The sequence below is a fragment of the Triticum dicoccoides genome, chromosome 3A (genome assembly GCF_002162155.2).
Source record: "Triticum dicoccoides isolate Atlit2015 ecotype Zavitan chromosome 3A, WEW_v2.0, whole genome shotgun sequence".
Classification (NCBI taxonomy): Eukaryota; Viridiplantae; Streptophyta; class Magnoliopsida; order Poales; family Poaceae; genus Triticum; species Triticum dicoccoides.
The window spans coordinates 528213475-528225217 of NC_041384.1; the positions used below are offsets into that span (position 1 = coordinate 528213475).

The 11743-nt window shown below is 44.0% G+C and overlaps 1 protein-coding gene across 1 annotated transcript; it reads right to left on the minus strand.

Annotated features, from left to right (window-relative positions):
• Positions 1–6642: 6642 nt before the first annotated feature.
• LOC119268996 (probable alpha,alpha-trehalose-phosphate synthase [UDP-forming] 7) lies at positions 6643–11464 on the minus strand. Its single transcript, XM_037550733.1, has 3 exons — positions 9179–11464; positions 8234–8507; positions 6643–7516 (listed from the first exon to the last, which is right to left on the minus strand). Exons 1-3 carry the CDS (start codon positions 11263–11265, stop codon positions 7139–7141), a joined length of 2739 nt encoding a protein of 912 aa, XP_037406630.1. The 5' UTR covers positions 11266–11464; the 3' UTR covers positions 6643–7138.
• Between the last annotated feature and the right edge of the window lie 279 nt (positions 11465–11743).

Below are 11743 nucleotides of genomic sequence, written 5' to 3' on the forward strand. Positions count from 1 at the left end.
AGCATTCCACATCAAAAATTCTGTTTTTATCATTTACCTACTCGAGGATAAGCAGGAATTAACAGGCAAGTCTCTTTACTCGTTCCATAATACATCATCCCGCAACTAACTCATTGGTCACTTTGCTTGTAAGGCTTCTTATGATGTGTGTTACCGAGAGGGCCCAGAGATACCTCTCTGATACTCGGAGTGACAAATCCTAATCTCGATCTATGACAACTCAACAAACACCTTCGGAGATACCTGTAGAGCATCTTTATGATCACCTAGTTATGTTGTGACGTTTGATAGCACACAAGGTATTCCTCCGGTATCCGGGAGTTGCATAATCTCATAGTGGAAGGAATATGTATTTGACATGAAGAAAGCAATAGCAATAAACTGAACGATCAATATGCTAAGCTAACAGATGGGTCTTGTCCATAACATTATTCTCCTAATGATGTGATCCTATTATCAAATAACAACATATGTCTATGGTTAGGAAACCTTAACCATCTTTGATCAATGAGCTAGTCTAGTAGAGGCTTACTAGGGACACAGTAATTATTTATGTATTCACACATGTATTTAAGTTTCCGATCAATACAATTCTAGCATGAATAATAAACCTTTATCATGATTTAGGAAATATAATAATAACCATTTTATTATTGCCCCTAGGGCATATTTCCATCATAGAGCGTGTATTGGATCTGGTATGGTCTTTTGTGCGTCAATGGAAGGTTGTTTGCATCGATGCTCAAGCTTCTCTGCTCCTTGAATGCTTGCGACTTCTCGATCATCATAGTGAGGAGCTACTTATGATATATTGGGTAGTTCTTTCAATAGGCTACTCTACTAGTGGGCAGTGCTCACTATATCCTGTGCTTCCTAGTTATGTTGAGTGCCTATCATATGGTTTGTTGTTGATACTTTGAAAAAATTCTTGTAATAATTTCGTTGCAACTAAAGATGGCTCTAGCCGAGAGTTCTGAAACGTATGTACGATGACTGCTTTGCCTCGACTTTTAACAAAAGCTAGGTCAAGGGGACCCCTTTGATTAAAAAAAGCACATTCATTGCTCCACCTATTCTGAAGAATTGATCATACACAAATCCTCCATTAGAGTCTCTAATCACCACCCCTGAAGCCGCCACATGTGATTCATGCTTGAAAGAAGCATCCACATACACCATCTACACCCCTTCAAGGGTTTTCTGCCATACCACTTGAGGCCTTGGAGTTGTTTTCTTCCTGCTTCTGATATAATTAAGCGATAAAGGAGTAATTGACATCATAGATCGTTTGTCCATGTGTTGCTTATCTTCTCTCCCACCAAATATACTAGGTGGTATTTAGAACTAGCTCTCGTATGCGATCTTTGGGGCATAAGGTCTTCTAGCATAAGGGCGTTGGACAGTCATTTTCTAAAAAGCTCCCCCAAGACAACGGCTCTAGATTAGTCGGCACACAAAGCCACTTCTACCTCTTCTTTTACTCCTAACTCCTTCAAAATTTTCCTTGCTCTAGTACGAGTAAATTATATGTGTTTCAAGTCTTTATATCCTAGTGTACACAAATGGTATTGACCTAAATCCACGGCGTGTCACATGCTAATGTACACACATGATCGCTTCTTTTAGTGCTCTTCAACCGAACACTTTAACTTTTGGTGCCATAGTGGATGTTCATAAATTTCTCCAAGCCTCCTATCTCCTCCATGTCGAGTGCCATGATCATTAGCATTGATTTATCTTTTGAACTTATGATTCCACTCACCATAGTAGGCCAATTTTACTAAAAATATGCCATTTTTTAATTGTGTCATGCAACAAAATCCTCACTATCATCTACTAGCGGAATTGACAATATGGATTCGGCATCAACTCGCCAAAAACTATCCCTAACGAGCTCCTCATCCCACTGACCTAAGACTGGATTGATTAGATAACATACTTTTCGCAGTAAGTTCCCACCTTTAGGGTTTAAAACTCGTAGATTAGAATTTGTTGGTATCTAATTATCACTCCAAATATTAATATGGGCGCGATCACCAACCCGTCGTATATAGCCCCTCTTGAATGCTTCAAAACCCAGCATAATAGCTTGCTACGTGAATGATGATCTACTTTTCAGTTTAGCTTTCAAAAGATTGCCATGAAGAAAATATATCATCCTTAGGATGGAAGAATATAAGGAATCCCGACTCTCTAACAACCTCCAGCATTGCTTTGCGAGCATAGCAAGATTAAAATAATATAAGTCATGAAAGCCCATACTTCCACTTAATTTGGGTATGCACAACTTCCACCATGCCATCCAGTATCCGTTTCTTATCCTGATCATCACCCCACCAAGATCTAGTTGTAGCATCATGAATATACCTTTTAAAAATTGCTTTCGTATCTTGAAAACAGTCATAGCAAATACTGGGACAACTTGTGCAATTACTTTAATAAGAGTCTCCTTCCCTCCATACGATAACAATTTCTCCTTCCAACGTGCAGCAAAACGTGCCCAGACTCTATCCAATAAATGTTTGAAACAATCTGACATGTCCACCCCCACCATATATAGTATGCGCAAATATTTATCATTTCTATATTCAGAACCTAGCAAACCTTTACTCTTGCGTCAACCATTGTACTAGGCCTAAAATAAATGATGCATATTGAGGCACTAACCAACTAACCTGAATCGCTAGAGTAGGTGTCAAGAATATGCTTCAGAATCAAAGCATTCTTCTGATTTTCTGAAATTAATATTAGTGCATCACCAACAAAAAGAAGATGGGAAATTAGTGTCGCATCCCAAGACACCTTCACCGCTTCCAAGTCTCCCCTCTGTTCTGCCCTTAATAATAGCTTTGACAAACCCTCTACACATAGGACATAGAGATACATTGATAAGGGATCACCCTACCAGAGCCCCCTAGAAGGGGCAACAAAATTGGTCTCCGCAACATTAAATATTATATAGTATTTTACTAATGTAATACACGCCATCACGAGTTCAACCCATCGTGGCATGAACCCCAACACTATCATCATTCTCTCAAGAAATTCCCACTCCACATGACTATAGTCCTTGTGCATGTCCAATTTGATTTCGCACAGATGTTTCCTCTCTGTTTTCTTACCTGATGGTGTGAAAACATTCATATGCTAGAAGAATATTGTCAGTAATTACCCTCACGGGGACAAACACGATCTGATGCTGACCAATATTCTCAGGGAGCAAATTCTTTAACCTATTTGCTAGCATCTTATATCACCTTATAAACAACATTACAAAGGCTAATTGGCGGAATTGAATTGCCTTTTCTGGGTTATCTACTTTGGGTATAATTAGCACTGTAGTTTCATTCCAACCCTCCAGGATAACCCTTGAATTTGCAGCCTCCAAAACTTCCTTCACCAGATCATCACCCCGCAAATCCCAAAAGCACTTATAAAATGTTGCATGAAGTCCATCAGGCCCGGGGTCTTCAAATTGCCAATAGCGAACAGTCTTCTTGACCTCCCCCGGAGAGAAAGGAGCAAGAAGCATGTCATTCATTTGTTACATTACCTTTTTTCAACGTCATTTAAAACCTCATCGCTCATCACATTCCCATTAGCTATAATGAGGATATTAAAATAGCTAGCGATGAAAGATTTCATAATGTCATCTCCTTCTAGTTTTGCACCCATATCATCTACTCCCTCCGATCCAAATTAATTGACGCTGCTCTAGTACAACTTTAGTATAAATTTATACGAAAGTAGCCTATGTTTAATATGGATCAGAGGGAGTAGTAAGTACTTATTGTATTCTTTTTTCTTTCTAGCCTTTGTGTAATTCCGGAAGAATCCCATGTTACGGTCCCCTTGTCGTAAACAGTTCACCCGTCATTTTTGAAGATGGTGCATCTCCTCTTGTCTGAAGAGGCCTTCGAGTCGTAACCAGTTCGCCCGTTCTCTCTGGAGATGGTGCAACTCCTCTTGTTTGGACAAGCTTTCCAGCCTGATTAGAATCTCATTCTATCAAGCTACTCAAGGATCACTCATTGGACCACAAGTTCCCTCTTCAACTCGTTAATTCTGTTTATGGCCCTTACAATACTCATTTGTCCCCTCTAAAGGGAAAACTTTGTTTTTGCCACTCGCCCACTTTGCTGATGCCACTCTACAATTTGACATCTCACTTTTGCCACTCCTAGCTTTTGACAATACATCACAAATGCCATTGCATGGCAAAAGCAATAATTTTTCATTTCACTTTTGCCACTCTTAGATTTTGACAATATATCACAATTGCCACTCTAAAATTTTTGCTTTTGCCACGTAATGGCATTTGTAATAATTGTCAAAAGGTAAGAGTGGAAAAAGTGAGATGTTAAATTCTAGAGTGGCTTAAGCAAAGTGGCCAAAAGCTAGAGTGGCAAAAACAAAGTTTTCCCTTAAAATAAAAATAAAGAAGGATGAGAAAAAGAAAAAAAAGGAATGAACCGAACTACAGAACAAAATAAATTTAGAAAAACAAACTTTGTGAGCACCGGTCAGTTGATGGTCTGGTGGTTAGAGCCGGGGGCTCGGGACGAAGGAGTAGCAGATTCTATTCCCTCTCGGCGCATATTTTTGGTGTTTCTGAAACAGGAAAAAGAATGATGGGCCGGCCCAGTCGTACTGCTTCAGGCGTCCGTTTGCAAAAATGCACTGTAACGGGCGCCTGAAACGCCAAGTAGGATTTTCCCATTGACCGTCCGTTAGGGAATTCTGCAACGGTCCTTCACTTCGGAATTTCCTATATGACGCTCTCTCCGTCAAACTGTCGAGCGATTTGTGCCGACCCATCACGTAAATCTTTCATGTCCTGGTTTTGGGAACCTTATGAGGGTTCCCGGCCACTTTTTTCTTGTTTTGGAAACCTTCTAGAAGGTTCCTGAACCGTTATTTATTTTCATTTCTTTTTCATTTTCTGTTTCATTTTTTCTTTTATTTTTTGATTATTGTTTCTTTTTTTTTCCTTTTTCAAAAATGTTCTCTTTTTCAAAAAATGTTTGATTTTCAAAATTTTGTTCGTGTTTTCAAATTTTGTTCCAGAGTTTCAAAAAATGGTTTGTGTTTTCAATTTTCGGTCGGTTGTTTAAAAAAATTCCGATTTCAAGAAAAATTCACATATTTAAAAAATGTTCACTTTTAAAAAAATTGTTCTTGTTTTGAAATTTTGTTCGGGAGTTTCAAAAAATGTTCGGGTTTTCAAATTTTGTTCAGAATTTCAAAAAATGTTCCTGTATTCAAATTTTGTTCATAGATCCAAAAAAATGTTCGTGCTTTTCAATGTTTTCCGAGTTTCAAAAATGTTCATGTTTTCAAAATTTAGAAAAAATTCCCATTTTTAAAAAAAATTGTTGAAAGATTCAAAATTTCATGGCTTAAAAAAATGTTCACAAATTTGAAGAACTGTTTGCGTTTTCAAAAAATGATCACTTACAAAAAAGAGGGTGGTACAGTAGACTGAGAGCGCTACAGTTCCGTCTTGCTGCAGTAGCCCGGGTTGCTACAGTGTCCGCTGCCTCGCTACAGGCTTTCGTTTAGTTCGATCGATCCTGTGCGCTAGTGGGCCGGCCCAGTTGGGCGCTCCCCTGTGCGGGAGGCTGGCAACCTGACGCAGAACGCGTCATATAGGTGCTCCCACCTCCACCCTACCATCCCTACCATCAGACTCATCTACTACCATATGACGAAAACCAATCTTCCGCTTTGTTTTTTCTGACTTATTAATGCGTAAGCCACATTCGTATGCATCTGCCTCTGGATCTCCAGAAACGCTCGTGCTGTCCGAGTCGTGCCCAAACCACGGCAAATTCCAGGCTAGAAGTTCCATTGCTCCCAGCCGTCGGGAAGACGAGGAACGGCGAAGGAAAAATTCACGATCGGCAGTGGCCACCGGAGGACATCAAACCTAGCTTTTCCCTAGGGGATGGAAATTCTGGAGAGGAAGCCCCCTCGTCAGATTATCAGGAAGGCTTCACGAAGCCATCAGTCCAATGGCCGCCGCGGCGGTCCAATGTTAGCCGCCAAAAACAGTCCCATTCCTGATAGACGGACGTGTACCGCCCTTGTAGTTTAAGACGAGGCTCAGTTCTACCCACACAACAGTGTGCCCCATGTCCACGATTCGTAGTCTAAGGGAAACATCATCTGTTTTACGTTGTCTGTTCATACTTTGTACCTATCCGTTGTTCAGCCGTTTTCTAAACGACACCACGAACTGATGAAGCAAAGAGATGTACTTCCTCTGTTCTTAAATATAAGTTTTCGCAGATATTTCACTAAATGGACTATATTCCAAGCAAAATGAATGAATCTACACTTAAAATGCATCTATATACATCCTTATGTGGTTCATACTAGAATCTCTGCAAAGACTTATATTTAGGGACGAAGGAAGTAGTACTGAAGGAACAAATTCGCCGGTACTCCAAGCAAAGTGTCCACAGTTGTGTATCACATGTTAGGAAAATCAATAGATAAGCAAGCAAACCATCAACAACACGTTTGCAAATTTGCCCGTGCCACCGTCAAGTTTAGAATCCTATATGCTGTTTTCAGATAGAAGCATACTTGAACCCAACAGAGGAGGAGAAATTATGGAGCAAGCTATGAGAGCAAGGCTAGCAAAAAACAAAAAGGTTTCAAATAACGAACCAAATCTCACCAATTCACATTTACTACGCGACTTTAGACTTCGAAAACAAAACTGAAACCGATGTGCAACTTGTTTACACAGGATAACACGCAGAGGAGGATGCACTCCATTGAATTTCCATGTGCAGTGCCAATCCTATCATCCCAAGTGCCTATCACCCCGTCCATACAGTTCACTTGCCTTCCATGAAGCATCTCGTTTTACTAGAGAAGGAAAAGGTTTAAGAGAAAGATGCAAAGAGAGGTGACGAGTCAGCTATTGACATATGGACCTGCGTTTTGCAGCAAAAGATGGTAATGGCTTGCCCGGCTGGAGAATCGAGCATGCTTCTGCACTAGCTTCACATCGTAGGCCCTGGTGTTAGTCGTTCCTTAGTATCCATCTTCTTATCCGTCAGAATATATGTGTAGAAGCGACTGCTGAATCAATCGCCATAATCTGCAGATTTAACCAAGATCTGAACTACAATCCATCGAAAGCTCTACCCCTTGACTGACTTTGTTCACCACCAATATCAATTGAGGACATAGACGTAGCTAACTCATCGGTGGAGTCAGCCATAGGTTCAGGATCTGTAGCCTCCGCCAGTGCGCTCAGCATGGTGGCCACTTCAAACGTATCATCCAGGTAGAATTTTGCTTTGCTTGGTTTTTGTCCCACGGTGCATGCAAACAATGGTGTTTTGGGGGCAACCATACCCCTTTTGATTATGTCCGCAATGTTTTCAAACATGTCTTCGTCAGACCTGTCATCACCAATACACAATACAAAGTCGGCCTGTTTTCCTCTCTCTTTCATTGATATCAGTATGTTTTCAGCTATTACTCCCTTGCTTATTCCCTGGAGAATTAGCATAAAGAAACAAGAGATTCAATGTTAACGTTGAGCATACATCACATATCAAACATGCGAGGCAATTTTGAGAGGGGGAACACCAACAAACTAAACACAAAGGTGCAAGTGATGTTGACTTGTGTGACCATTACTTCAGCTCAATGTAACTAAAAGAACTAACACACTTGCAGAAGAAAGAACAATGTTGATAGTAGGTGGGGAGGTGAAGTAGTTAAGGCCCTGCGTTGTGACATGACACTGTTTGCTTTTTAACAAAGCTAATAAGCATGCACATATGATTATATTAAAACCACGGCAAAGCAGCCCATATTGGTTCTTCAAAAGCTGCTTTCAGAAAGCTCTTCTACAACCACAAGATAAGTTAAACTGGTCTTCAGCACTTATAAGGTCTTTCCAAATCAAGAGGAAAGCTAAACACAACTAGCACATGCCTAATATATTTTCCAATGAGCAGAACACACAACACACCTAACGTAATTGCATACAGATTACAAAATAAACAGTGTATCTACTGCAGCAAAACAAAAGCTACTGGCTGAAATTAGTAGGGACTAAGATATGGAAACCACTGAGAATGTTTATTTATAAACAAAAAAGTGGCATGTTTTCTATATGGTAGATACTCTCCAGGTGAACTTGTCAGCTAAATGGCAAAAAATAATATGAAGAAAGGTATTTGAGAAATTAAGGAGATGCACAAACCTGAGGTTTGACTTCAACAATATACTGGCCACTCTTAACAGAGACCGGTTCGTTTGCTAGCACACTCTCCAGGTGATCAAGCATCTCTTTGGCCTGTGAGGACCCAAAGCCTGGGTCAGCATCCTGGTGGTGCCACACCAAAGCACTTTCCTTGTTCTCAATGTAGGATCCATCAGTTGATTCCGTATACAAATTCATCACTGGTTCAGCCATTTCCATCCATCCGAAGTCCGAAGCCTGGGCACACGTTTGCCACTCATCATCCCTACTCCACCTACACATGTTTAGACAGAACAAATTTAATTGTCTGTTCCTTTTTGACAAAATCTGATAGTAGCCAGCTAAGCAAAGTTAGCAGAGCTATTATTGTTAACTTAAGTAACAAAGCAAATAATTATGACCAATTTGAGGAAAACAAGAAAATGTTCATGTTTATATGAGCTCTTTAGGTGCCTAGTAAGGAAAATACCAAGGCGTAGTTGTGCTGAATAACGAGTGAACAAATACTAGAGATACATATGAAAACATGGGGGATGAAAACACGGCAACTGCCTCGACTCTACTTGAACTGCTTTAAAGATAACTCTGCCTCATGTACTATCAATACTGAATGACAAACATGATAAGATCAAACATGAAAGGAACCATCACCCTTTACACACTTTCCATCCTATCATTATGGGGTTATTTTTCTGAACTTTTTCCTACAGTCTATAACATCCCAGTTTCAGAAACCAAAATGATTCTGATAATTATAGCAGGTTACACCAAGAACAAGCCATGAAATAAATGTAGTTAACTGTTTGGTAATATCTGATTATTAATTAACAGATTAGCACAATCTGTATTGCTGTTACTGATTATATCAAGATCATAAGGTAAATAAGATTATAAAGTTCCTGCTACCAACATTATCAAGAAACGTGTCAAGATGAAAGACGGTACCTTAAGAAGTAGCCATGTTCAGCTGCAATACCCAGCTTCGGACACGAGGAAAACCATTCGCCCAATTTATCCCTGCCTCTCCCGCTGACAATAAAAACTATGTTCCTCTCATCTGAGCAGAGGGTATTGATAATCCTCAGAACTTCTGCACTAGGCGTCTTGTTGATGGAAGTCTGAGGCACCAATGTTCCATCATAGTCAAGAAATATAGCTCTGCTCTCTGACCTCTCGTAAGCCATAACAATAGAATCCATGTTAAGCTTTGTGAAATGAGGGTCTAAGGCCACCACCCTGAAACCAAATCCCAATCCAATGCCCCAGCATGTCCTTCTAAAATGGTCCTTGCAAGCCCTCTCCAAGTCCTGGATGAAGCTCTTCGACCAATAAGCAACATCATGAGTGCTGACATAACGGTAGTGCTTCTCGTGCCTCAGCTGCTTCTCCTGATCAGACATTGAAATGGCCTCATTCATCGCCTCTGCAGTTGCCTCTACATTCCATGGGTTAACACGAATAGCACCACTCAAAGACGGTGAGCACCCAATGAACTCTGACACCACGAGCATGCTCTTCTTCGGCCCAGTCACCTCCGATGAGGACTCCGACCTAGGTGTCCCCTGCCTACAGACGATGTATTCATATGGTGTCAAGTTCATCCCATCCCTTACTGCGGTCACTACCACACATTCCGCGATCGTATAGTAGGCACTCTTCTCCACACTAGACACATCCCTATCAATAAAAACAACAGGGCTGTACCCGGACCGGCCAAACTCTCCATTGATCCTATTGTAGCTCTCACGAATCTCAGCCTCAATGGCTTCCAGATCTTTACCCTTCCCACGGACTGGCTTTGCAATCTGCACCAACACTGCTCGTCCCTGCCACTTGGGGTGCGTCCTCAGCATATTCTCAAAGGCAAGAAGCTTCAGATTGATCCCTTTAAAGATGTCCATATCATCCACACCGAGCAACACAGTCTTCCCCTCAAACTGCTGCTGCAGCTCGGAAACTCTCCACTGCCTGTCCGGCAAGCACAGAACCGCCTGCAACTGATCCATATGAATTCCCACAGGCATGATTTTGATCCCAACAGTGCGGCCAAAGTACTCCAATCCAATGTACCCACGCTTGGACTGGTATTCGATTCCCAGCATCCTACTACAGCATGAGAGGAAATGCCTGGCGTAATCGAAAGTGTGGAACCCAATGAGATCACAATTGAGCAGCGCCTTTAGGATCTCCTCGCGGACAGGCAGGGTGCGGTAGATCTCCGACGAGGGGAATGGGCTGTGGAGGAAGAAGCCGATGCGGAGGCGGTTGAAGCGGCGGCGGAGGAAGGTGGGAAGCGCCATGAGGTGGTAGTCGTGGACCCACACATAGTCGTCCTCCGGGTTGATGACCTCCACGACCTTCTCGAAGAAGAACTTGTTGGCGAGCACGTATGCCTCCCACGAGCCGCGGTCGAAGCGGCCGTTGCCAGCCGGGGGAGCCGATGAGGAGGAGGAGGAGGAGGAGGTTGCTGTAGGCGCGGAGGAGGCGAAGGGGAGCATGTAGTGGAAGAGAGGCCAGAGTTGGCGCTTGCAGAAGCTGTGGTAGAAGCGGTCGTGGAGGGACTCGGGGAGGAACACCGCGACGCAGCGGAAGCGGTCGTACAGCGCCTGCGAGACCTCGTCCTGCTCGGCGAGGGGGATGTCGGCGCGCACGCCGCCGACGAAGAGCACCTCCATCTCGTCGGGAATGCCGTCGCGGAGCTGGAGGAGCAGCGAGTCGTCGTCCCAGGAGAAGGACCAGCCGCGGCCGTCGGGGCGGCGGCGCGCGACGATTGGGAGCTGGTTGGAGACGACGAGCAGGCGCTCGCCCGACACGGAGGAGGGCACGTCGGAGGCGACGCTGTTGGTGGCGGCCGGCTCCGACTCGTCCTCCCCGTCGAGCTCCGACAGCGTGCCCGGCACCGTCATGACCCGCGACATCCGCTTCATCCCGAACGAGCCCGACCTCCGCCGCGCCCCGCCGCCGGCCGGGCCGAGCGCGGCGAAGTTGCCCTCGGCGAGATCGAGCAGGTTGGTATACGACCGCGACATCATGGCTGAAGCAGGCGCTCGGAGAATCTAGCCCCCTCGGATTGGCGGAACGGCCGAGGTCTCCAGCAGAAACCGCGAGATCGTGCCCCGCTCTGATCTTATCCGATCTGATCTGAGAGAGACGGCGAGCGAGGGGTGGGGGAAGTGGCGTGGTGGGTTTTCGAGTTTGGAAATGAAACCGGAGGCGAGAGGTTGGGGACGGGGGAGGAGGACGCGGCCCGTATATTCCACGGGGCGGGGGGTTAGGCTGAGGCCCGGCGCGCGACTCCCTCGTGGACTGCCGCCCACTGACAGCAACGGGCTGCCTCCGGGTCGGTGGGTGCGATCCCCGTGGACCGCGCCTATCCAGGGCGCGCGGAACGGGGGGCGCAGGGGATAAGGTTTGCGCTCGCACTCTCCGATGCCAGCTGGCGTCACGCGCCCCACCATCCCTCCCCTCCCCTCCCCTTGTGGGGCGCACTCACTTATTAACGGTTACGAT

Bases quoted from the DNA above. Each gene is read 5' to 3' on its own strand.
- LOC119268996 (XM_037550733.1), bottom strand. From the start codon at position 11,265: ATGATGTCGCGGTCGTATACCAACCTGCTCGATCTCGCCGAGGGCAAC. The intron at 8,508-9,178 runs GTACCGTCTTTC...AAACATGTGTAG, and splicing joins GAACATGGCTACTTCTTAAG to GTGGAGTAGGGATGATGAGT. The intron at 7,517-8,233 runs GTTTGTGCATCT...CTAATTCTCCAG, and splicing joins TTGTTGAAGTCAAACCTCAG to GGAATAAGCAAGGGAGTAAT.